This window comes from Apteryx rowi, unplaced genomic scaffold, assembly GCF_003343035.1.
Source record: "Apteryx rowi isolate R43461 unplaced genomic scaffold, aptRow1 scaffold_1, whole genome shotgun sequence".
NCBI classification, from domain to species: domain Eukaryota; kingdom Metazoa; phylum Chordata; class Aves; order Apterygiformes; family Apterygidae; genus Apteryx; species Apteryx rowi.
In genome coordinates, this window is record NW_020447196.1 from 5,202,024 (window position 1) to 5,229,692 (window position 27,669).

General features: G+C 40.3%; 1 protein-coding gene and 1 long non-coding RNA gene across 2 annotated transcripts; one reads left to right on the forward strand and one right to left on the reverse strand.

Moving 5' to 3' along the window:
* On the forward strand, positions 1–22,353 carry LOC112962993. Its single transcript, XR_003252477.1, has 7 exons — positions 1–86; positions 2,448–2,584; positions 4,013–4,189; positions 8,803–8,992; positions 12,278–12,411; positions 19,584–19,751; positions 22,274–22,353. It is a non-coding gene; the product is annotated as an uncharacterized LOC112962993 (long non-coding RNA).
* On the reverse strand, positions 6,092–27,669 carry WTIP (WT1 interacting protein). Its single transcript, XM_026059651.1, has 6 exons — positions 27,618–27,669; positions 17,231–17,293; positions 14,583–14,713; positions 13,444–13,495; positions 11,533–11,601; positions 6,092–8,951 (listed from the first exon to the last, which is right to left on the reverse strand). Exons 2-6 carry the CDS (start codon positions 17,237–17,239, stop codon positions 8,799–8,801), a joined length of 414 nt encoding a protein of 137 aa, XP_025915436.1. The 5' UTR covers positions 17,240–17,293; positions 27,618–27,669; the 3' UTR covers positions 6,092–8,798.

The following is a 27,669-nucleotide window of genomic DNA, read 5'->3' on the forward strand; positions in this document are numbered from 1 at the left end:
CTCTCTCTTCCCCCCCCCCCCCCCCCGACCAGCTACATCTAAGAAACTGTGCAAAATTATTCTCAGATCCATATTCATTGGTAGAGGTAGGTGCTGTTAAATGCATGGCTTGCAGGTATCTCAGGTAATTCCTGTTGCTCTCTTCCTGGTGCTTGGCATTTTCGTTTTCTTCTCTGCTCCCTCACTGCATCTGTGTGTGTGCACATAGTGTGTGACCTTTGCAGACTTTAGGTGAGACCAGAGCCACACAGTAAGTGACCTTCAGAGAGCAGTTTATTGCTGCTTTATTTCCCCTCCGGTAAGCTTGTCTCATCTGACCCATGCAGCTTCAGCTGCAGGATTTGAGTGGTACAGGACACAGCTTGATGTGATCGTTTTGTTTTCTGTTGAAATGCCCTGTGCTCCTAGGACATGGGACATCCTCACTTAGCATGAACCAGCTGGTTTCAGCAGAGCAACCCCCATTTGTGGCCGCTAGGAACTGTGCATGTCACTTGGTTCTCTCCCTGTGCTTGGAAGCACAGACGGGTGCCTCTTAGTTTCATTTGCCTCACCAGAGCAGCCAATAATTAACTGATCAGTCGGCTTTAGCATTCCTGTAATAGCCTAAATGTGCCAAATTTTTAATGACCAGGATTTTTTTTTTGATAGTCTGTTTAACTGCTTGCATCACTGTAACGAATGCAGTACTTACTTATTCTTTGAGGTGATGACTGCCCTGGACAATATATGTACAAATGTGGGTTTTCATGGATTTTTTTCAGTTGTTGTTACACAAACATTTGAGAATTTGATCTTAAATGTATTGCTAGATAGATACTTATTTTATCAGTGCTGGCAAACCCGCTTGCCACATGGTTTCTTAGTTTTTATACATTTCTCAGTCTGCACTTCTCCTACACAGAGTGTGTGAGCACAGTGATTTATACAATCTAACACAAGGTATTTTCTTCTGGTGTGATGGAAGCTGACTGCAAGAAAAATGCAGGTAAAGCAGAAAGTGATAGTTCTTCTTATGTGCTTTTAATAAACAACATGGCAACTTAAACTTTACTTGCACTGGGAATGATGAGAATTGTGCATTGAACACTCAGGCTCTTAAATGAATTTTGAATAGGAAGAAAATATTTTTGATCTTTTGGAGTTTTGCCCCAAAATTGTGGTTAGCTTTTAAAATATGTAGTTTAGCTCTGTGCTGCTGATGAGCCCAGGGGTCTTCACTGAGACCTGCAATTTCTTCCAGAAGCCAACGTCCTCTGCCTGATGGGTGATACTCTCATGTCCACCTTACACACCCAGAGAAGACTGATGTGTCTTGCTCAGTGTCTGCCATTTTTTCCAGACCTTGCTTAGTAGTTTCTCCTTCAAAGTTTCTAGCATCTAAAAGTGATTCCCGAGCATGAGGTCATAACACCAGCTGGGGTCAGAGGCTGGCAAATTCAGCTTCATTCAATACTTTGAAGGCTGTATGAACATAGGCCCGTATGTGGGGCAGCAAGCAGGAAGAAGCTTGCAGTTTGCTGCTCTAAACTGTGTTTAGAATGAGTTCTTGGATGGGAGAATGACGGTAATTGCAAAATAGTGTTCTTTTTGCTTTTATGGATTTCACAAAAAAAGGTGTCTGTTGCCTTATTCCAAGCACTCAGAAATATATTTGGAGGATGTAAACTAGCTTCTGAATCTACTTTTTTTTATATTATTATTATTTTTTTAATATGGAAAGGTTTAGAGAAACTTTTCCACATAGGAAAAGTTTAAATGAAACCTGCAGACAGCTAGCTTAATTGCAGGAAGAATTTCCCATGTCCTGTAAAGTGTTGAGAAAGAGTTTGTCTCAAATTCTGTAAAGATCAATACATTGTTTATACATGTATAAAATAAAATGGAAATCCATAATTATGCACTTCCATTTATAACAACTTATTTGGTTTCTGAGCTTATTTATAGAAATTGTGTCAAAGCTGAAGTAAATAAAGCAAAGAGGAAAGGAGAGCAGAGATTCTTGCTGCTTGACTTTGTAATCATCCCATCCTGCTGAACTCTATGTCACTAAATAACTCAAGCAGTGCCACTGCTTCCCTTGGGCTATAGGCGGGAGAGTTAGGGTACCTAGAGTGCCAGTGTTACATGTTGTTTTAAACAAACAGGATTAAATAACACATTTCTAAAGCAAACATGCTAAGCAAACTGCAGCTTCCAGCCTCCTAATGTTTAATGGGAGTAGAGCCTTGAATTGTTTAATGTAGGAGATGATAAATCAGTGATTGAAGTGAGGGATGTTTTAGCAAAAAATGTCACAGATGATGTTTTCGCAAAGAACTGCACCAGCTAGTGTTTGCTACTTGGAGTGCTTGTACTTGAAGCAAAGGTGTTGGCAGCACTTTCAGCACAAACCTGTGTCCCCTCCTTTTTTCATTTGCTAACCTCTGGCATCTTGCTCCTTATAGCTGGTGTGAAGGTAAAGGCATGGTATCAGAGAGAACCAGCTGGCATCTTGGAAAGAAAGCTACAGCTCTAAATGTGAACATGGAGCAGCTGATATCTATCAGTTCACCACCTGGCCTGGATAGGAAATGCTACAGAGGTATGAACTGAGCCTGCATTCTAGCTTACTCAATATTTAAGGCATCATGCCTCCATCCATCCATCTATCCATTGATCCATCTATCTATCAAAATGAATATATATGTATGTATATATATATATATGGTGTGTGTGTATATATGCACACACACATATATACGTACTATGCATATATATATACACACACACACACATATACAGCTAGTTCTGCTTTGAGAGTGTGTGTGTGTGTGTGTGTGTGTGTGTGTGTGTGTGTGTTTGGGGTGTGGGGGGCTGAACCAGATGACCTCCTGAAGTCCCACCCAACCTCAGTTATTCTATGAATTACTGGGACTAAAAACTGAACAACAGGGACCTGACCTGAAAGCAGACTCACTAGTCTAGTTCATGTATTCCTAATGGTTCCCAGCAGTAGCCAGGTGTCTCTGGTTCAGCCCTGAGCAGGCTTGGCAGATCCTTGTGCTCATCTCCAGCTGTGAGTGAAAGCTGCAGACTGGAGGCTAGATGGCAAGGTGAAGAGCACGGCTGGCAAATCCCTCCCGAATAATCTGCATGCCAGATTAACAAGCATGTGTCATATAACAGCTTCCACAGTTATACACTGATCTACGGATCAGATGTCATGCCAGGGAGATGACCCGCCACTGCACACTTCTGTGGCACTCCCCTCTGGGAGCTGGGTCCTGACTCACTCTTCCTGCGATGAATGTATATTCATTTTCCAGCATGCGTTTCCTGTCAGGAGGCCCATGTGGGGCAGTTAGTATTTTAAGTACTCCGTTCTTTTCAACCAGTCTGGTTATGTGTTGTTATAAATACTTGATGCATTAAGATTATGTCGTAGCTTTTATTGACTACATTTGTGTCACCATCATGGTGATGCACGTTAAAATGCTTTACAAATTGGCAAGTGGTGGTTTTTGGGTTTTTTTTCCTCCCAAGGAAGGCATGAATTGCTCATTTTGAATAAATTTAAAAAATTAGGAGAGTGAGAAAATAGCATGCATTTGAAGGCCTTATGGAACTGGAGTACATCTGTTTTAAAGCACAATAGTGCAGACTATGTTCCTAAAAACAACTGTGGCATTCGTAACTCTTTCCATTCTGACCATGCATGAGAAGTCACAACAGAGGAATCTGCCAAAATAGACATTGTGTGACAGCCACCAGTAAGTTTCATTTGCAAATGTGTACTGCTGTCTAATTCACTTGTACTTTGCAAAGTCAGAGTGGCTTAGCTGCAGCGGGCACCTTTGGAGGAGGGTGGAATCGCACTGAAGTAGCAGCTCGTGAGTATCTGCCTTCTGGGAGGCACTGGAGGAAACAGCAGCCGTGGGGATGGGACATTGACCAGCTTAACAGAAAAGAAACCCACTGAGAGTAAATATGCAGAAACCAGAAAGAAACTCATTCTTATACTCTTCCCTAGGCATCCATGTTTATCCCCACCTGGAGAAAAGATACCAGCCTCGATGAACCTTTCACCTGACAGGCACAGCTGCTCTTGCAGGACCACTGTGTACGGAAGGTAAATGTGATCAAGCTCCCATCTGCTCAGATGTGCCATGAAGTTGAAAGCAAGAAAGAGGGAAAGAGCTTCAAAAAGGTAAAATATATATGTAAAAAAAGCACCTTCTCCATCCTATCAGAGCTCTGGCCACTCTTAATTATTGTGACTTAGGAAGGAATGTGAGAAACTTCCCCAAACCAAAGTCCTAGTGCTAAACCCTATGCAAGTTCATAGCCCAGGCAAGTAATTCTCTTCTGGAAAGCTCCAAGAAATAACGGGAGTCTTAAAAAGGAAGTGTTCCTCAATACTGACTGTCCTACCAGCCAGACTGGTTAAAGCTTAATTAAAAATTGCCAGAGTGGCTAAATTCTTTTCTAAAAGTGCAGCTGCAAAACATTAGCTGTGGGCATATTTTAGACCTTAATTAGTAACACTTGCACTGGAGGACCAAAATGTTTCATGCATGCAGCTGCAATCAATTAATATCAGTTAGGCATTTCTGTAGGCAATACAAGGGTCTCCTGAAAATGCTTTAGTGCCCACCTGGATAAGAATATTTACTTATGTGCAACAAACTACAAAATCAAACATAACTACAAAATGTCTTTATTGAAAAAAAAGCAGATTATAGCATCTAAGGTTAAATGAAACTTCTGACTTTAATATTAAATAACTTAGGATGATAGCAAGTAGCTTCTTCTTTAGATAAATAAATCTACATTTCCCAATTTTTTTCTTCAACAATCAAGGGAATCAAACACTGAAACACAAAAACCACAAGTAATTCTAAAGACTAAATGACAGAAGCACATTGAAAGGTTTTACAAGGATATATACAAAAATAGTTAAACTAATGTATATTTGCAGCATGTAAACTAGTTACATGATATACAAACTGGGAATTTATATATTTCCTACAAAATAAAAATCAACGTTGGTCCAAGTTCTTGGAAGAAAACTATATTCTTTTAAAGAAAATGAAAATATTTCTCAAATGAAAACTTAATTTAAGTCAAATTATATACTCTAGTTACGGCATTAGTTACAGGATGAATCACAAACTTTTAAACTTTTCTTGAAACACAAGAAAGCAGCTTTTGTCTCCTTTCGAGCTTTGGTTTACTTAACTACTCTGGAATTTCTGGTCTTAAAGAGCTCCTCTAGCCATGCTTTCCTTTTGAAGCGCCACCTTACAAAATATATACACATACACACATGTGCGCACAAGTGAAAGGAAAATAAAAGAAACCCAAACAACCCCTTTTTGAATGCTCAATTATCTGAATGTGTTCTTTTGTTTTCAAATTATTATTTTGGTCCTTGCTTTGGAACTCGTCCTCCAGTGCACTAGGGACTCTGCAGCTCCTAAACCAGCTATGTCCTGCAGGGATTTTTTTAAGACTGCCTTACCAGAATGCAAGGGTGTATTCCTGATGCAAATGAGAACAAGTTGTTACTGTTGTAACTTTATGGAAATATTCTGAAACTTCAGGACACAGACAAGGCTTCTGCTGACTAATCACATCATAAAACAAACTCTAGAAAGTTTACATCTGTGTTGAACTGATTTAATATAAGAATATGCCTTAAGAAAACCATTAAAAGAAGCTTTCTCATTTACACAGTTCTCCAGACAGGAGGTAAAATGTACAGAAACTGTCACTAGCACTAAACAGTACAGCACACCATTATTTTAGATTTGTTTATTTTTCTCTGTTCCTTGATTAAAAACTGGCAAATTTCACTTAAGTGCCAGTTTTTATATTAAATGCTGGAAAAGCAAAGCTGTACTTCATTATACAGTAACAGAATGCACCTGTCTGTAGAAAAATACTGGAAGAACAACTGCTGCTTTCTGGTTTTAAACAAATTGCTTATTCTATATTGAATAATTAATTTTCAATATTTTCCTGTGATGATACTTAACACATTGGAACTGAGTAGAACTATAAGAAAGATGAACAAATTAACATGTGAAATTAAATATTATTCTGTTCTAAAGTATGATCATTTTCCAAAAAAAAAAAAAAAAAAAATTATTGTATGTACATGTTAGATACTGTGCTGTCCCCTGAAAAGTAATGCTGGTGTGGAAATTTTAAACTTGCCCTTGAAGGAGGCAAAGTGCTAAGGAAGATAGTGACAGAAGACTGGTCTGAATGCCAGAGCAAATAGTCTTTCGCCTCTGGCTCCTAATGACTCCAAAGGTTTTGCTTCCATGCTGGTTGAGCAAAGCATTTTTCAATAGCAAGTACTGTTATGGGATGACTTGCTCACAGGAACAGACCCAAACCTCCTCTGTGTCTTTTAACAATTGTTTTTTTTAATTTGGTTTCCTTAAAATATATTGTAAAGACAAGCAAGTAAAAATGCCTCAAAGCTGAATGTGGTTCAAAGCAGCTTCCTTAAATGGAAAAGTATTACATTGTAGCTGATGCTAAAAGTTTATCTTGAAGCTCTGACAACTTCCACTTGATATTTTTATGTAATAACCTTAAGGAATTGACATAGGCATATAATCCAATTCAAGACAATTTCTTTCTGTTCTGGAATCTGCTGTTTGGGCAAGTGAGGCTCACATGCACTTTTAGCCTCCTTCTGAAGCTGCTCTGGTGACTGTGGACACAGAGATAATGTTTGCAAATGCAGAGAAGATGTGCAGGCACCCAGTGCTCACTGTCCTGCAGGCCAGACCTCTTAGGTGGCACTGCAGGAACAGGACACTAGTTGCATTGTAACACCTTCAAAACATGGCTCTTGCATTAAATACATTAATTATAAACTGATATATATTAATTACAAAACGACTGCTTAAAGGAACATGTGACTTGCCAAGCAGCATTCAGTAGGACAGGTTAATCTAGGCCAAAAGAAGTTTGGCAAAAGTTCAGAAAACATACCTTTTGTTTCTTCCTAATAGAGGGAAAAAAAATATTTAACAGGATTTTTTCCTGTCCCTCCCCTTGCCCCCAAAAGGAAATTCCAGACTATCAGAAAGTTCTGTTAAGGGAGTTAATTATTCCACTTAGGAATTAGTGTCTATTGGATCCCCTTTGTACTTTTCAACAGCACCACAAATGGCTTTCAAAAAATCAATGGAGCATAAGAAACTAAATGGCAATGGTGTTGCCAAATAAGTCAAGCCATTTCATCAGTCTGTGTGTTGAATTTAACACGTGATCGTTTCAGAGCTGATTCGTCAGATTCTCAACTTGTTGTGAACTGGCCTGGAACTGTCTCCATTTCCACATGCTGAGAATCTGGTCTTGTATTTCCACTTCCTCTAGAGCAGAAGAATTTTATTTTATTGTAATTTTGGATACAGTTAAAGACAGCAATGATGGATTTATTTAAAATATAAATTCAGGAAGGCTGGATCAATTCTCATGAGAATGCAAGGAATTTTTTAAACATACAGATGTGTGATTTGCATGTAAATCATCAACACATGGTAGAAAACAAACCATAAAAAAGATTCATCTAACTTCCTATATGGAAGACATATATTTCCCCAGAGCTCTGAGGTTACTGTAAAAGCTTATGCAAAATATGAAAGTGTGTACATTCTATGTACATCTAATACTTGTTATAAAATACCAATGTTTCAGTTGTCTGACTTTCTAAATTATTATTTCTGCTAAATTGTACTTTGTTTTCAAATGAAGACAATCACCGTAATCAGTTCAAAAGTACATCTAGAAAAGAACACAAAGCTGCAAAGATAATACAAAACCACTGCCCCCGCCCTTTTTTATAATATTTTAACATACAATTGTAAAGCAGTTGGTAACAAATGAAGTCTTGTATAAAACAAGTAGCATAAAGACAAGTGTAACTTTGCATAGCCAAAGGGGCTGCTAACCCTATTAACAAAAAAACAGGTTTAAAAATGAATTTTTTAGTAAGTGCCAAATCATCAAGTCAGTATGAATGTGTTTTGAAACCATGGCTACTCTTGTACACACGGCAAGTAATTACAGAGGTCTATAACTTTCTTCGACTGTTACAACCCTGCATGTACCAATCTTTTAACTCTTCAAATGGATATATTCTTCTATTATGTGGTTTCTGTAAGAGATGCTTGCCATATTTCTTTAACAAGCTATAGTCTTTGGATGACTGTGGAACCAAGCAGGATGGAAAGTTGGCCTGAAGCGTCTTCACAGAATACCATTATTTAACCCACGCTGAAAACTGTCATTGCTAAAAGTACTCATTTGCTTTCCTATTCACTCCTTCTGGGAATCTAAGTTTTTAAAAACATGAGACTGTATTCTCTAAGACCAGAATGCAATGAAACTAGCTAAAATGCTAGCATTTATCTTATCATGCTTGCTGCGATACGATAAGGTGCTAACTTTTGGGTAGTAATTCTACACTCCTTACTTGGGCAAAACCCCCACTGAAGGAAAGTGAATAGGAGTGCAGAACAGCCCTTTGTACCACTGTTTTTAGAAATGCTGCCCTTTACAGTTACAGTTTAGTGGTGCATTATTTGTTCAAGTAGACAGTGTCTCAGTGAAAATGTCTAGATAAAAGAATGCATATGTACAAGATCAGAAAGGACCCTTCACCTCTGATTTAAAAAATAAATAGCTGGTTTAGATGGTTATTACAGGAATCTCATCTTTAAGGAAACACAAAAGTCATTTTTAGATTTTTCTGTCTTCTCTTTTATACGGCTTATGGTAATGGAAAATGTCTTTCAGAGTTCTGTTACATGCATTGGATAGCTCGGAGGTGGATGTGATGGCAATTTAATATTAAGGCGCCTAATGTGACAGCCGTGGCAGAGCAAGTGGCCCTCTAATGGGTAACAGCGATGGCCTTCTTCATCATTGAGCTGCAAACCACAATCCTAGAAGAAAAACGTACATTCTAGGTTAGTGAGTGATTCAGGTAAGTCATAACAGTGTTGAAGTGTCTTGCATAACCCTGAGAGCTCCCCCCAGTACTCACAAAGGCAGCAATCTCGGGAGTTTGAGATAGATGGACACTGACTATCTTGTATTAAGCAAACTGACATCACTGAAATCTAACAGGACAAGCTATAGCACCACCCTGGGCTGGTTCTAGCATTTATTTTCATTGAATCCCATTCTGGTCTCTTCATCTAGTAAATGTTGATGCAAATTAGACAAAATCAGGCCAAGCACAAACCCTCATTCAGAGCTTGTGCTGACATATAAAACACAGGACAGGTTAGAACAGAAAAGGAGCTGCTGGTTCTGTAACAAGATGGTGAGCAGGAAATGGGGGAGCATGAGCTGGAGAACACAAGGAGAACAAAGTAGAGAATGAGAAAGATGAGTGGGGAGGGGGGAGATGGAGCATGTTTTTCTTCTGAAGCAGAACTGACCTTTCTCTAATTCACATTGGAATTTAAAAAATTAAAGACTTCAAGGCCAATAGTCCATATTTTTAGTGGAGATAAGTTAGCAGTTCTGACAAACAACTGCAGGACAAAACGGGTGCACACCAGTGGAGGAACAGAGGCAAAAAGAAAACCAACAAAGCAAACAATCCTGCTTGCTGACTATTTATATATGCTGCAGTAGGTACAATCCTGTTCTCAGTTGTCATCATTACAATTTTGAGGGCATTCAAAAGTCATGCACTTTTGTGCTTGGATTTGGTGTTTCGACTATGGTAGGTACTTAAAAATTGTTATTGTGGCCTGTCCTGACAAACTAGAGGTTCTGAGTATGTGTCTGTGCACTTAGTAAAAGGAAAAAAGGTTGAAAAAGTTGGGCGTAGATCATTTTAGTATTGAAAATTGAGGAAAAGTTTTTAATTGGACATAAAATATGATTTTTCAAATTTCATAGCTCAAGTCAAAATCCTCAAATTTTATGATGTTTAAGTAAGAATGAATTTTAAAGTAAGCTTTAAAACTGGAATGTTAGTTTAGGGAGCTTTAATCAGAGCTACATCCAGTGTAGTTGTCTGTGACTATATGCTATTTAATAACTTATCACCATTAAGTTAAAATTTGAGTTCCTCATTAGAACTTTAATTCAGATGTGTCAAATGTTCGTAACATATCTCCTCTCCTCTCCAAAACTGTATTCCTTTTTCTGCAGGTAAAGGAGGGGGGGGGGTCCTATTTATTTGCAATCTGGCTTGAACTCCACAACAGAAGCTAAGTTGTCATGCAAGAAGGAGATGACATGGAAAAGCAGCAAAGTTTCCAAAATGATTGCTTGCTTTGCATGGCCAACAGGTGATGATGGCAACTTAACAGAGTTTCAGAAGTGGCTGTGTAAGTTTTCCTAGAGATTGGACCTTTGTAAAGTGTCCATTTGAATACCTCAAAATAGCAGCACTAACTTTACTAGCGGTATTTGGAGGTATCAGTGACCCAGTGTGTACAGTCTGAGAGCCTAATTTGAGGCTGTTAGGCAGCAACCTACTCCTGTTAACACATGGCTAACCCCCTAATTTCTGCATGTAATGCACTCCGCCATTCTGGGCAGATGTGGAGGCAGCTTGATGTGCCTCAAACTGGAAGGAGAATGGGGAACTGAATAATAAAACAGAACTGGAAATAAACCCCCATTGGGACATTCCAGTATAAAGTCAATAGGCTGAGAGAGAAGAGGAGGGAGCTGTCATCTTAGGTGAAGCTTGCACAAAGCAATAGATGGGGGAAGAAAGAGGAGGGAAGCACAGCTCGCTCTTTAAAATGCTTGGATTTTCTCTGCCAATTTCTCTTAAAAATTAATAGGAAAGGATGAAGTATCAGCTGTCTCCATTAGAAGGAGATAGCTGAATGGACTGGCTCTTCCTCACATTTAGGTTCATACACATTTCAAGATACCCTGAATTTTGCTCTCTTCTCCCTCATTTGAAAATCTCTTTATAAAACCCTTTTGTGCAGGAGTGCACGGAAGGAGGATTGCTCCATTTTTGCTTCTGGGGCTAAGATAAGCCACACTGGATGGCAACACAGTTAGGATCTATGTTAACAGATGCATTTTGTATCAGACAAACCTACAGTAAAGGGGAATTTTGGGGTTGATCCCAAATTAAAGAGTTTGTTTCCCTCGTCATAGTGCCTGACACAGAGCTAAGACTGAACTCAGCTCTCCTCAGCCTCCTTTTGAAGCAAGTTGACGTAGTCCACAGCTTGGTCTCTCTGCCCCAATAAATATGTAAGTGTCCTGCACCCAGCTTTTGAAATTAGTTTACTGAAAATAAAGAAACTAATTTCATGCTACTGGAGATGACAGCACCACTTGCAGCTCAGCTAGCAAGTCACTGCTGCATTCATCCTCCCTCCCTCCCTCCATGGAGCAGCGTGGCAGAACCCTACCTGCCCAGGCATGCACAGGAGCCGGGGAGAGCACCCTGGGGTGCAGTCAGACATCCATGAGAGGTTGCTAGTTATTAGCAAAGACTTGCCGTGTCGCAGCCAGGCAGAGACGCTAGACACTCACCTCACAGTGATAGCATTCCACATGGTAGTCTTTGTCCATTGATACCACTCGAATGGTCTCCTCGGAGCCCTGTTTGGAAAGCACAGAGAATGTCAGACTGGGCTTGTAAGTTGTGTTTGTCAATATTCTTTCAGGGCCCAAACTGTAGCTTTGGAAAGCTCTTTCCCTGCAGAAACCCCTCTCCCTCTGCAGAGCAGCTCTGTGACAGCTAAAGGTCTTGTCCTCCTAGTACACAACACTGTACCACTGTTTTCACTGTGCAGCAGCAGCGTGGATATCTGACATATCTGAGCTGTAGAGCTCCTTTTGGAAGTGTAGCCAAAACTTTGTCCTCAAGAGAGAAATTTCTCTTGAAATCAAATCGTTTTCCAAAGGCACCCAGGATTTGAACAAATTAGCAGCCAAGAACTACAACCTGCTGATTGGGCAACTTCCTCTTACAGACATCCTGGCCTGATCTTTCCAGGACTGTATTCCCCTCAAACCAGCTGGTGCACAGCTATTTTGCACATGAACATGTCACCATATGTACCCCAGAGGGATTTACTTACCAGTCTGGCAGGTCATTATGAGCACAGGCCAAAACCTCAGCATGAGGGTGGATGCAGTGGAGTTGTGTAATTCCTGGCTGAGCCCCAGGCCCTGCACAGCAGCCCATACCCTTCTTGTAACCTCACAGACTCTTTTTGTAAGCCACTCTGAAGACAGAGCTCATCATTAAATTTTTTTCTCGCATTGTTTTCAGTTCCAGGTGTGGTTAGAGCACCAGATATGACGTAGACTATGTCTGAGAGAAGCTGTGGACAAGCTAGCACCTGCACTACTAGACTTGAACTAACCTATGAAATCTCCATGGGAAAGGAGGTGGAATCTATCCTGGTAACTATCAGATGAGTCAGCATTAGGACAGCTACACTTCTTTTTTTCTTCTTTTTTTTAAAGAAAAGTAACTTTGTAAAACACAAAACCAGTGAAATTTAGATAGGGCTTTTCTCCTCACTCCCCATCAGCAGGGCAGGCAGTTCCGGCTCACCCTTTAGAGGGTTTTTAATGCAGCTGAGACCTGGCCATTTAAAAGAACTAATAATGACAAATGAAGTGTAATATGCAGACTGGTGGAGGTGAGCATGCTGTACAATGCAAACTCTGGCTCTGTACACATGACAAGAGGAAGAGGAGGGAGGTACTGAGGCCCTTGCTTAAGAATAAGCTAGTCAGTGACTTGAGCAGTGGGAACTCAGTGGGTTCTGCACTCACTGGAATTAAGAGGGTGCATCACTGCGGGCAGATAGAAAAGGGCTGTGTGCTGTAACGCAGAAGTCTTACTGTGCTAAGTGTATTGTCAGGATGGGCTGAGGTTGCAAGCAGCAGTCATTCATCTGGCTTCCCTCTTAGCTAACTTTTCTACCTCCTTTTCCACCCCTTTAAGCACTTTCATTACAGTGCCACCCTGGGATGACAGGCTGTGTGGCCTTTTAACAGGATCAGGGTAACCCTCAGATGTCTTTTGACCTTGGGCATCTTAACAGATCCACATCAGAAATGCAAACGTAGCAGAAAAATAAAATTGCTACTTGAGCTAATGGGAGATTCTAAAAATAAACAGGGCTTTATTTCTTGGGTTGTTCTTGGAGCCCCAGTCAGAGCTTTCAATTAAATGAGATTTACAACAGCATAATTAAGACCTGGAAAGCACCCTAAAGATACAAAGTACTATGCTGCGTAAGTATTATGACTATTACAACCTCTGGGCATGTTTGGGAGTGATACTGCTGCTGAACTGTATTTAATTTTGTATCTGACCTACTACAGACTCTGGAAAAGGGAGGAAAAGTATCTAATGTGTTTTTAGAAAGTGTTCATATGCATACAACTGTCTTCCCTAAAGAGTCAGTGCGTATTAACACATACCTGTGCTGGTAGAATCGGCTGGTTACAGGAAGCACATTTTGGTGCAAAAACCCTATGGTGCAAGAAGAAAATGTTCAAATCCCATTCAAAGCTTCTTCAAAAAAATAAAACCAAAGAGGGCCATGTCTTCTTTTTAGCAAAATGTAGAGAACCAAGGGATTTGAAATATCTCTAAAATTTCACTGAAATTCAAGGAAAAGGAGATCTGGAAGAGAGGCTGATCTACCCCAGCTTTTTATTGCTTAGGTCTTCCTGATCTCTAGGCATAACCAATCCAACACTCTGCCTTCTTTCTTACTTTACTTTATTCATAAAGCCATTCACGTTCTTCTGTGGACTCCCTGCTTTGACGCAAAGCAGCTCCTGACTTAGAGACTGTCATCAACTAATGTCAGGAAGACATGACCCTGTTAAATATGAGAGGGGCTGATACTGGCTAGGATCTACTTATTAAACCAAATAAATCAGCTGGTCTTACCCATAGCTGCATTTTATGACAATCATTGGGCCAACATTCACTCTACTCTTGCAGTGTGGTCAGTTAGACCAATAGGGTTGAGTTCAGAGAGATTTACTCTTGCTGCATAAGCTGCATTATTGGTTGACAGGAGCTAATTCGCGTTGGCTTTGAGTGGGAGCAGAAGAGAGCCCAAGAGTAATCATTTAAACCTCAAAAATGTATTGCTGAGTGAGGCTAAAATCATTCTGACACTAGCTACTAATTACATGTCTACTGTCTCGTGTAGGTTAACATACCATATACTCCACTGTCATGCACTGCCAGAATCTGGACTCTTAGAAGCAGCCAGCAGAACCTACCATCACTTGCAGAATTAGCCTGGTTTAATTAGTACTAAAAGTCCTGAAAGAAGTAGAGAAGCAGCCCCCAGAAAGATACCCCCTTTGACACAGTTTGATTCTCAACCTCACTGGGCACCTCTATGTCATGTTGGGCTCACAAAGTGATCTTTAATACAACTTTCATATACCTTACAAATACAACATGTGGGAAGAGCACTAAGGGACATCAGAACAAATAGGACATCAGAACAAACAGGCACTTTTTATCTACTGCAAGGCTTGTAACAGTAATTTAATTAACCATTTTTTCAAAACATGCAATGGATCTGTGTACTTACGTGTGATAGTCTTTGACACAGTAAATATTGTTCTCCACATCTACAGTGAAGGGGACTCCATCCAAACATTCATTACATACCACACAGCGGAAGCAGCCAGGATGGTATGACTTTCCAAGGGCCTGTAATATCTTAGGAGGCAAACAGTAAAATGAGTGGATGCACAATTACATGAGATTCCCCCCTACACAGTTGTGTCTGATTCTTAAAAATGTACTTATTAGGTGAGTGAGAAATGCACTTCAGGACAAAATTACCACCCTGCAAATCTATCAGCGAGGGCCCTTTTAAAACCAATAAATTATTATTTCAGTAGGTTTATAAAAGGCTCTCAGTAAAGAGAGAGAACTGTGAAAAATCAAGCTAATGACCATGAGTCTTAGCTCTGCAGGACCAATACTGCCCAACAGATATTAAAAATGGCTTCCTAGGCTGTTTCCTGGAAAATCTGCTGCAGCCAAATACAAGTTACTGGGATACAGAGTTAATTTGCAAAACATAATGGGCTGTAACAGGAGCAGTCCGAATCAGTCAATACTCAAACAACAAAACATAAACAAATAAATCAGTGTCCTTTATTAGTGCTTCTGATCCACTAGATACCATTCATACCCATCAGTTTCAGTTCAGATTCCATCTGTATCAATGGATAATTAAAATTGTCCAGGCTTTTGCCATGCTGATCTTCCCTACTGCATTTTTAAAGGTTTCAAGGAAAGGCCTGACACAGTCTCATCTACACTGCTACAGAACAAATCCCCTCCTCCTGGCATCCTTGTACATAGTGCTTCGAGTGGCATGGGGATGTCAACAAGCATGTGCCGAGCCCACAAACAAACCTCTGGAAAGTGTTGTACATGGTATTTTCAGGCAGCTCTCAATGGTTTACAACACCAATTGCATGCATTTCAGGTATGAGAATCACCTTGGGGAGGTAATTTCAAAAAATATCTGCTAGCAATAGTGTTCAGCTTGGAGCTGTTAATAAGCTGGAGATGAAAATCTCCACAGGCCAAACTCTTACAGTCCTGTAAGTGTTTCTACAAATAAAGTTCCAATCACCAGGAAGAAAGGAGTATAGGAAAAATGCATGAAACCAATTTAATTTCACCTTTTTTTCCCTCTTATGAATCCCTCCAGTTCTCTGTTCAGTGACTGACACGAGAGTCCGATCAATCTGCAGGCCGGTTCCTATTCAGAAACAACTCCTCTCTGTGCCTGTTACTATCCAGGCAGCGATATAACAAGCTCTGTTAGTCCGGCCCAGCTCTGCAGCAGCTCTTTGCACAGAACAACTCCTAATTCAACTGCACTTTGAGCCCTTGAACAGCTTCAAGGCTTGCGCCCAAGCCTGTGGAGTTGCCGCAGTGCTCCTCAGCTGTGCACTACTGTGCAGGCACATTTGTTGTCTGTTCGCTCCTGGGGAGGAACATGAAGGAATTAGCCAAATAAGACGGCTTAATTCCTGGAGCTCCCAGTGCTATTTCCTTTTGTTGGAGCACACTTAGTGATGGGAGAAAGGCAGACGAGCACCTGCCAAACTTCCAGCTACTACACTACACCAATGAGATATTGTGGACTCTTGCCTGGGATTCTGCAATTAAGGGCCGGCTCAAAGCATGCAAGTCAGAATACCCTCCCCCTCCCAGCATGACACAACTCTAGAAATTTGCTCTTGGGCTAAAACGAACAATATCCTTGCCCAACCAGTGGTGCCAGGATATGAGCCAGAATCCTCATTAGTTAAGTCTCTGTTCCAGCTTCTACTGAACCTCCATGTTCACAACTCAATAGCTACTTCTGTTAGGCATGCTGATGTTCATGAACATTTTACAGCAAGAGGAAAACATCAATATATTATGATAATAGATCAGATCATGATATATGATTATATATAAAATAATAACATAATAATATCTCATAATAACATAATAATATATCATGATCTGCACTTCTTCAATGTGCAGTCTACTTTGTTTTGTTTAGGAATTTCTGCTTAGAAAGAACAGTCTAAATTCATCATACTTTCACCCAGTGAAATGATGCCAGAACTATCTGGCCCAACCCACAGCCCTTATTTTTTATTATAAAAGTAACTGACTGCTGGCTCCCTGCAAATGACAGTGGCAATAGTGCATTTTAACAGATGTGAAAGAAAAAATACAGAGGTGGAGCAAGTGGCAGAAGGTAAATAAAGCAAGTCTCAGAGCAGGCAACAAACTCAGGACTACAAATACGTCGCTCTCCTCAATGGTCCCTACTGCCTCCCTTTGATAGGGCTCTCACTATTTCATTGTCTTACAGAGCAGCCTCTTCTCCTTTACCATGTTCCCCTATGAAGCTGTTCTGCATTTTCACCTTTGGTATTAAAATTTATAGTTGGCTTTCTTTTACTGATGGGATAAACTGATGTTGCAGAACAACAGCCTCCCATCATCTTAGGAGGAGGAAAAGCCCAACTTACTGCACTTGATAGCAATATAGCATTTTAGCTTATTTATGATGCTTCCTGAATTTCAGAATTTAGCTTGACAATATTGGAGACACAACAATAGTCTGACTAGAGAAAAAGCACAACATGCCAAAGTGCGCTATCTGAAATACGTCAAAAGAAATATATCCCACAATTAGGAATTTAGGTCTCTTACCATTTCCATTATGAGGTGTCCACAAACAAAGCACTTGTCCGCTGTTTGCTGAAAACCTGAATACTGTTCAAATGACAGAAAGGAAAGAATTATTAGTAGCCTCCCTCTAGCTGTAGAAAATACCTCTTAAGCAAATGCTGTGCTATTTTTCAGCCTGTGCTGTATGTGATAGCAACTGTACAATAGTTTTGGAAGATAGAAGCCTTCACTCTGCACTTGGAACATGCTCAGCTGCCAGCTTTGCATTCTGATGCACTGAAACATTGGCATTTGCTATATAACAAGATTATTTAAAGTTTTGGTTTTTATTTTCAAAGCCTCTTGGGGGGAGGCAATGTGGGAAATAAATAATATACGCCTCCTGACTCATACTAAAATTAATGATCAAATGCTTACTGGTATCGCCTTTGGGACCTCTATTTCACTCAGTGGTACATGCTGGAAGACAGGGCCAACTGGGGACTTAATTGCCTTGTGGATATCAAACTTTTATCCAGGGGAGAATCTGAAAGTCTAGTTTTAGGAGTTTAGGTTCCTTATGCAATGTGGGCAACAGTAATGTACCTCAGCGAGGTAAGAACTAACCACGAGCCTGTGCCTCAAGCCTGCACCAGGAAGGGGAAAGCCCAGGGCAGGCCTGGCAGCAGAGCCCTCCTGGTTTCAGTGACAGGGGCATGTCAGCGGGGAGATGCCTTTGTCCACTTGGAATCCAAAGCTCCGCGTTCCCTGCCTGAGTGCTTTACATCTCAGCTGTGTTTTTGGGTCCCTAAAGCAGGTCCTATTTCAGATGTCAAAGTCCTTCTTTAACCCTAGGTTTAGAGGCATATGAGAAAAAAAGACAAATAACATCAAGGTTATCAGGCCAGACAACTGACCTACCAGACAACTACCCTACAGGCAATCGGGTAGCATTTGCCTGAAGAACTCCAGCCATGTAATTTTGAAACTGGTATTTGCAGTGGCTGAACTTTACCCTTACCCACTACAGTCCCATATAAACTAATTGCTGCGTGTGCATTCTTTCCTGCCAGAGGGAAGGGGTGCCCAGTTATTTGCATGGTATTGCACAGTGATGTTTACTTCGACAATTAAGGTTATAGCAAAGCTCATCTGAAAAGTACTCTGGTCACATAAGATAAAAGACACGGAATGGGAGGACAAGGGTAATTGGACTCTTCTGCCAGAGCTCACTCAGCTTAATTGGCTCAGAGCATCTAATGCATCCTTGTAGCCTCAGCCTACAGAGCCTATGCCTTGCTCCATTCCCCCCTTGATTTAGCGGGGATTAACTGTCCCCTCGCCTCAAAAGCTACTGGTTCACAGCCTAAAGCTGCCATGTTTTCCTTTTTATTGGTGTGAGGGGATTATATGTTATTTCAGATCAATAGGCTGGAGACAAAATTATTGTTGCTAGGCACCAAAAGCGATTATGAAGAAAAAGGTCTCACAGATACTTTCATGGGCCCACAAGTCAGTAAATGATGCTACTGCAGCTGGCACAGCTCCCCACTTACTACACGCTGAGGAACACAGCTCATGCAGTCTTATGAAACTTTAAAACTTTAACTTAACAGTCTAGGGTGTTCAGGAACAAATACAGAGGTGGGCAGACCATTCTAGTTGGCTATTTCTGCAAGATATTATTCTGAACTGTGTAATGGAACTAGTACGCAAGTCTAGACATAAAAAAATGGTTGGGTTCATCTCCCCACTTTCAGGTAGCAGCTTTCGTATCAAAGCATTTGCTTTTTCTTCTCCTTACTGAGGCAGAAAAAAGGCCTCTCTCTACTTGGGATGCTTCTTGGCTGCACTATATCTGAGTAACCACCTGGCTAGACTATTTCCTAAGGTTGTGAACTCAGGGGTTACTGGAAACAGGTGGGTAGGTCCTAGCAGAGCAGACAGCAGAGGATTAACAATAGTACAAACCTAGCTAATTCTAAAATCCTGCTGGAATGAATTTACCAGTACCATCTGGCTGTCATTTGATAAGGAATGCAAAGGCGCATTTACCCAGGTATTGATTAAGAAGGAACATTATTCCCCAAGAACAGAATGGCTTAGCGGTCAGATTAATGTCATTTATTGCTAACTAGATTGTCATAAATTACACTGCTTGTCAGAAAGAAAGGTTTTGTTGACACAAAATCACTCTTTATGACTAACCCTATTAAATTAAAACCATGATTTGTTTTTAACAAGAGAATTGTTATTTGTCAAGCACATCCAGAGCTGGATTACCTAGTTAAGAAGATTTTGCAAAATGGCAGCAAGTCTAATAACAGCGATAAAATATTTCATGGGCTCGGAGAACTCTCCTTTATCACTACACTGTTCTCTTTTCTGATCACAGCATTGATCTGGCCAAACCTGAAACCGTCTGATTCAGTGAGAGCTGGCATTTGGATTAGGCTCTGCTCACCCTTTAAATCTATCTGGACTGGAAAAGAATAACAGTCTTGGATCTCAGCAGCACTGCTTTTCTACATGATGGTAGCACTGTGGATGCTGCTGTTTAAAGGTAACCAATAAATTACTTTCTTCACATTTTTGCATCTCACCTGTCAACTTCTGCTTTGCTATGTTTGCTTCTGTTCCTAACTGGAGAGTTCAGACATGGTTGTTGTGCTAAGTTTTCAGTTTTAAAAGCAGAGCTTACAAAAGAAGTCTTAAAATACTAATTAAAATGGGTAACCTCAGTCTTGAGGCATTTGATTAATATATTAAGCTTCACAAATCTTCTGTATGCAATGAGACAGAAGTTGCGACTTGCTCCAGACTGCAGACAAGGCAGAATGGCTTCCTTACTAACTGTCAGCACACCCAAAAGCCACCGTAACGGTGGTTCCCAGCACGGCCCGGTGGAATAAAGGGTCCGGTCCCCCCGTGTCTGTGAACTGAGCAAGTACAAGAGAAGTGGGGTTACGTTCTACACTTGTAGCCTTTTTCATTACTGACATAGTTGGAGGGGGAAGAAAAGTTTTTGGGCATACCAACCCGTTTCACGGCCTGGAGACATGAAAAACAGATTGAGGTGAAACAGTGAAACAATATGGATTGATAGATAGGATCCCAGTGCAAAAGACAAATCATAGTTACATTATTTTATACATACAATATCATTCAGGACATAAGCAGAACTAGGCTTAATTCTGGCCTGACTTTATAAGGTTCTTATAGGTGCCATTAAAAAATCCCCACCTATTTGGTTGGCAGACCAGTAAGAAAATGTAAATACAGACCAATCTCAAACTAGACAGAAATTTTCACAAGGCTACAGACCACGTGTAACCGTAACAAATAAGGACTGTATTTTTTAACATTAACAAATATTGATTATAGATACTGATTAAGCATATATAAAAACATTGATAAAAGTTTTATAAAAAGGACAGCTCTGAAAATTAAAGCTCAAAATGAAGCATTAGCCTTTACTCTCACTTATGTGACTTAGAAATAAGATGCCAGTTACCAAAATGCAAAGAAGGCAAGTGAATATGGAAGAGCTGGTATTATTTTTCCTGATTCCTTAGTTTGGTCAACTGTTTTCTCCCATATATTACCTTGTCCTTCATGTCTCTCCCAGGATAATAAAATCTCAGTTAATGTGCAAGAACCAAGACTTCATAATCAAGCTCCCCAATGATATCTATATAACATAAGATTCTGAGAAGCTAAATAAACCTTGAGAAATATGTTAATTATGTTAAAATAGAAGAGTAAAAATACAGTAGAAGACCTGGCTGGCTGAACTTTTCTTTTGTTTGCTGTCCACTATACTTTGATTATCAAACAGGCAAAAAATCTCAAGTGATGCTGTCCAAAAGTCTTTGTTTCAATGGAAGAAGAAAACAAGTCCCCCTCTGTCCTGAATATTTGGGCCTGTTAGCGTCCTCCTGTGATAATCTTTGGGTTTATGAACTCTTCTGTCAAATGCGCAATATATCCAAAAGAAATTAACAATGAATTTTGAGCATACAATGAACAAATTATGCATGGAGGATAATCCCACCAGCTACTATGAGAAACAATTTCTCCTGTCTGCCCTCAATCCTTTAACCAATCTTGGTTGTCTACCCAGGATCTTTTAAAGTTTGATGTTCTCATCACCATTTTCAAAAGCAAAAACGTTCAGAAAAGAGCATGCCTAAAAAAGGCTTCAGGACCCAAAGTTTCTACCTTAGGCAACATCAGATCTTTGAAAAGACGTGTCGCTTCTTCTCCTTCGCATGCCTAACCGTGCCCAAGGAGGCTGATGCGCTCACTCCCTGCTGTTATGCACGCAACAAAACAAAACCTTCCTCCTGGAAACAGGCCCTGGAATCTCATTCAGATCCATTTTCTTCTTTGACGGGATGTTTAAAACCTGCTGCAGGTTTATGCAAAGATCAAGTGGGTTACACATTGCAGTAGGTGTGGCAGTTGCTGCTGCCGTAAGGGTATGAAGCCGTAATAACTACAATTCACTGTTACAGCATTACAAAGTCACTGAATGTGGTTGTTCAGCTTGGAATTGAGATTCCTGCTCTTCTATGCTTTAAAGGCTTTTAAGAGGGATGATCAGGAGTTTTTGCCAAGATGCTTCAGCCATTTAATTCTGAAAACTAATTTCTGAATTGGGTGCTGCGCTAATAATGTATTCCAACCCCAGGCTGCCTGTAATCCCTCACAGACTCTCTTCTCCTTGGTTTCCCATTAGCAGAGCATCTGTCTTCTCGCTGCTTTATTGTTTGCTCTCTGCATGGGACCCTTAGTACATGGGACACAACAATGTAAGAAATTCATGGGATCACGTTAAGAGGGAGGGAATATCAAATTTGGTTTCATGCAGATGGGTTCTTGTTGTTTTGTTTTTTACACATACATTTAAATGCAGCGATTAAACTATACTGAACAAAATGGGGCCGTCTCAGGCTCAAAGATATGGGAGCCTCATGGCAGGTGGCAGAGATTAAACTAAAGCAAAATAGTCCCAAACTCTATTTTTCATCTCCCCTGAAATCCTTTCATCTAACCTGTTGCTTTTTCTTGTCTTGCTGCCAGTGGGGAAACATGACTTATGAGGAAACACTAGTGCAGCAGCATCTCTTCTTGCTTCTGGTTTTCCACTTTATGTTTGAAGGACATGGGTAAGGCAAGGAGGGACTTCATGTTCTGCACAGAGGTAACAGTTGATTAGGCCGTGCACAAAACTGATGAAAATCAGGAATTCTGCTGGTAGCTAATTTTGCCTTAGCAGTCAGGCATTTTATAGCCTCTAAGGAAGAAATAACCATATACTTCCATGCTTTCTAGAGAGCCTAGAGAGATCCACGTACCAGCATTTGCCAAGGCTATTTTCTGTCTCACCAATTAAGAGCCAAATAATGATTTTCTTACCTAGATCTTCTTAGATAAACTCCTGTGTAAGCTTTGCAGTGATATGATCAAGAAAAAAAAAAATGAAGGAATGAATTTAACTCAGCACTGCATTATACAGTGCACAGTCTATTAACTTGATTCGCATTGTACAGCGCTTTATATTGCACAGCACTGTACTCTTGCTGGAGGTTATTCATTGTCACTGCTACCATCTATTATGTATACTGTGAAAGAAACTGTCTACATTAGAACATATCTTCCTGAAAAAAAATCTGGATTTTATTCAAAACAGTTGTTGAAAGATTTCAATTCAAAACATACAGCAACTAATACCAACATTTACTACAGAAGTGGAAACACACCACTTTCTCACGTTTTTTTTCTAACTCTCCCATAGAAAAAAATTAGTGTTGTCTGCTTACAAGTGTTTGGCAGGAGTTATATACAATTAGAAAGAGCTCTAGTTCCTTTTTTAAGTGTGCTTCAGTTATTGTAACTTACTTTTCAATGTAGAAAGGATAATCTGACTTTTTGGATCCACATCTCAAAAGGAAATAGGGGGAATGACTATCTGGCATGAAACCAACTGGACTTTGTAACACACACTTCAAAACATTCCAGTAGCAAATGTAAAGTACAGGATAATTGCAAGAGCTAGTTCATAGTGATAAATCTCAGAAAAAAAAAAAATCATCTTTTGCTTTCCTTGTCTATTTTGTCACATCCTAGAGAGTGATTCCTGGGACCCACCTAACAATCTGTAACCCAATTCCAGAAATGCTGAGCTCCTCTTACTGAATTCAGACCTTACTCACACATTTCCATTACATTCCATTAAGCTCATTTACATTATTAACTGCCTATGTATTGTTCTTTTACAGACTTGTGAGATTTTTTTGGAGTCTGGTTGGTCTCCTATTTCAAAACACCAGTTTTCTTCAATTAGCAGGCCTGCAGCTTGCTATGTGTGCAATGTTTGTCAGTGCTCAACCTTATGTTTCTCAGCCATGGTGCCAAAGTTCTTATATGGGCCCTTGCTTTAAAAATTTGTCCTCTGGGATGAATTCCTGAGAGAAAATCCAGACCTCCCACCCCAAAGTCAATGGGAGCTCTGCCACCGGCTTCAATGGACATGTAACTTCTTGATATGCGATACAGCACTACTGTGTTCCATTATAATTAGAGGTGAATCCAAACTGCCAGCTCTACCTATTCCTTGTGGTGATTAAGATACAAGTCCAAAGTGCCCAGGCCAAATCAAGATCTGAATATCCCTAAAGACTCCAAAATTTATATTTTAAGCTCATCTGTAGGCTTGATGGAACACTTCAATTCAGAATATCCCAATAAATTAGCCTTATTTCACCACTGTCAAATCTGTTTATAAAATTAAACCAGGACCACTGGCATACTACAATTGTTGTAGTATGTACAACAGTACGTACTACTTTTTTTTTTTTTTTTTTTTTTTTTTTTTTTTTTTTGGCAGGGAGGGGTTGGAGTGAGACACACACACACAAGTAACAACATGAACCCTCCTGCACAGATTACAGTTAACACACTATAATCTGTCTGTTTTTGTTGATAGTATTGGAGAGCAGAGCAACATTTGGCATTCATCATTCTTTTTACTGCATATGCTTTGAATCTGTCCACGTTTGATTAGTGGTACCAGTGCTCTGGAACTTGAAAGCACCTTCTTTCCTAACCTAGACTGGCCAGAGGCTTCAAAATGCTCACAGACTTCATTCGGCTTCTGTGTATCAGGAATATTGTGGCAAATTCCCTTCCCAGCTTTGATTCCATTATTCTGCTAAACTTATCATTAAACACCTATGTCTGCCTGTTCTATGACTGGAATGTGCATTTTAATCACAAGTCTTCTAAACACAACATTCTCACAATTATCTAAAACTATATTTGCTACGTGATTACCATTAGATATGAAACGGACGCAGGCTGCAACTTTAATCATTTACCTTTTCAACTGGAGTCTATTTTTTCTGAGAGTGTCTCCCATAACAGCGATGGGCTCTCTCACTAATGCACTAATCCCAGAGCTCACCTCCCGAGGGAGAGCTACAAGCACTTACACTCTCTGAGATGGAAAATCAAACCTCTGACTCCAGCTGACACTAGCTTCCATTACACTAAATAAAAACTCTCCTCCTAGGGCCCAGCATCCCTTCCTAGGGATGGGCCTTTTCCCACACTGCCAGGCTTGGAAAACAGCATGTGCACAAACTGAGAACAGCCTCGTTATTATTAATATTTACATTACAGCCATGCCTAGGGGCCCAAATTAGGGTGAGGGCGTCACTGTATTTGGTGCTACAGGATATGAAGATACAAGCCCTGCTCTCATGAACTGCCAGTCATCTAGCTATTCCTTCATTAATATCCTACTCCTTTCCTCCCTGAGAGGCTGGTTTGAGGGTAGATTTCTGTTTGCCTCCTCCCTACCAGTCCTATGCACCCTCACCCTTTCGGGTCTTCAAAATCATTGAAAGTTTTACAACTGTGGATTGAAGATAAGGCCCCATGTGGTCTCTGTAACCAGCTTCTGTGTTGCAGCGGCCAGTTACAGAGCAAAGGGACTATGCCTATAGCAAGGGAAAGGGTTACCTGAGCAAGTACCTAGTACTGGTGTAGGGGAAAGAAGGAGCAGAAAATCCCGAGGACTGGTCAGAGGGGAGAAAGAAGATCCAAGAAGCAGCTGGCAGGCTTGCAAAAAGCACTGCTTCGGTTTGTTGGGCGGCGCTGCCGCTGGCTCCTTGCCCTCCCTTCTGCCCTAGCCTCAGTTCTTGCCTTTCCCTGTGCTGAGTTGGGAGAGAGGGACCGAAGCCAGGGCAGGGAGTCACAGCAGCTAGAGCAACCCACGCTGGGACTGGCCACGCTCTGGGACGGGAAGGGGCAGAAAGGGGACACCCAAAGTCCTGGATACTTGCAATGTGTTAAGTCTCTCTTCACGGTTGGCATGAGCAAAATGAAGTTTTTAGAGCATTTTCCTTTCAGGATTTATGGGGAAAGTGACAGATCTTCCTCTAATCTGATTCACTGAAATAGCTGAACAGTTTTAGATGAAACTTTCAACAATAAATGACAAGAAAGTTAGCCAGAGGCAAAAATCTGGCGTGGAGAAGTTCAGCCTAAATGATTAATTCTGGCAAAGTTAAAAGACAGTGAAAGAAATCATCTTAGAAGGGGAAGTTTTGGATGACCTGAATGCTATGCACTGCAGCTTGTGGTGTCTGTAATAGGTTATTTCCATAGCATCTGAGTGCCTTCCAGTAGTACATTAAGCAATGTAACTAACATCTGTCACATGAGGTTCATTTTCCTTCTCATCTTCTCCCTGGAGGAAAATTCTCTCATTTCTTACCCTCTACTGGACCCCCACTCAATAATGTTCATTACCTCAAGAGAAAAAGGGAAAGCCTATCAAAAAGAAGGAAAAAAAAAAAGATAATAGATCTAAGATCCAGGCTGCTTTGGTGACATTTTTTAAGTCCTTTTTGCCAAGAAAAGCAGTAATTTCTTTTAAATTTCTTTACGTGATATTTAAGCATTGAAAAGGAAAGACAGATTAAAATTATTGAGCTATTTTTCCTTCACCCGTGATTATGCAGCAATTTATCAACAAAATGGAACAAGAACATCTGACTGGGATTATTTATTATACAGTAAGGCATTTATTTTTTGCTCACTTCACCAGGAACAGTGTCCCTGTTATGGCTAGTTAGCCATCTGTGTCCTAAGAGCTTTCAGGGAAGGATTAAACTGTCATTTGTTTTATTTCCTTTCAAGAAATAACTGTTGTAACAGGGCTAAGGCAAGAGCTGGATACTGCTGATCTTGCTACCTTAAGGTGGCATGGAAAAGAGCAACCATTATCTTCTGTTATCTTCCCTAGAACCAAAGCAAATCATTGTAAAGTTGCTGGGTTTTTTTTGCTGTTTCCATTCAATAATATCCAATCTTGATACTGAAGTGCTTCTACTAGAAATTGCAGAGATTAGACATCTCTGCACCATGCTTAGGCAGAAGTGGAAGTACCAGTGATTTTTTTTTAAATCTGATTTATTCACTGCATTTAGCCAAGACGGTCTGGGTTTAAGCACTGACAGAATTTACAGCTAATTAGGGCTGGAAGTGGGAGGCTGATAAAAATAAAGAAAGAAAGGAGAGGTATGCCATATCCTTATCATGTGGTAAGGGTTTACCAGCCCTAACGCATTCATTTGCAGCCCTGCATGCAAGAAGATTGGCACCATTCTCACAAGGACGATCATGGCAGTTCCATTTGGCATCTCTTCCCCAACTACAATTCCATCAGAGGGTCTAAAAACTTCTAGTACTTCTTCCCTGGAAAGAATGAGCAAAATAAGCCTTCTGATTCAGAGAAAGATAATCTGCACCCTCAATAAGAGCAAACATGTGGGAAAACTATTTGTTAGAAGAATGTACCTTGCAGCTATTGCCAAAGATTTTGATGGGTGTATCTGTGCTTTGGATAGCTTTATGGCTGCGCAGTGGAAATTGCTCATAATGAATGATAACATGTACTTTTCTGTAACACCTTTCGTCCAAAAATCAAAAGCACTTTACCAAAAAAAAAAAAAAAGCCCAGATTTTAAATGCTTGATGCTAGGAGCTCCTCATGTCACACTTACGGACTAACAGCTTGGTAGCTTACCATGCTTTAAATGACAACTGAGTTCTCTTAAAAAATGTGACCCATAAAGCATTTCACCATTGAAACGCAAATGCTTTTAGAGTTTGGACGGAGACACCCTTGAGTGGCTGGCACCAACTCTGTGCTGCACATTGAAAGGAACAGTTTAGCCAAGGAGGGCAAGCCCCACTGTTACAAGAGGTGCCAAACATTTATATAGACCAGATAATGTTGTTTGGTAAGGTTGTCTTCAAGAACCATAATAATATTGCAGTGAATTCAATGCATCTCCTTTGATGGAGAGAAAGAGCTGATCTGTCTTGAGTGAGTGGGAGTTAAAGAACCACATACCTTGTATGCACTACAAACTACAGTTCTGGAGACTGCTTCTACAGGAGCTGTT

What these genes read in the sequence shown, in the direction of transcription:
- WTIP (XM_026059651.1), bottom strand. An exon ending in AGCCGATTCTACCAGCACAG is followed by an intron (nt 11,602 to 13,443) that starts GTATGTGTTAAT and finishes CTTTCCAAACAG; the next exon opens with GGCTCCGAGGAGACCATTCG. An exon ending in TGGAATGCTATCACTGTGAG is followed by an intron (nt 8,952 to 11,532) that starts GTGAGTGTCTAG and finishes TTTTTCTTCTAG; the next exon opens with GATTGTGGTTTGCAGCTCAA.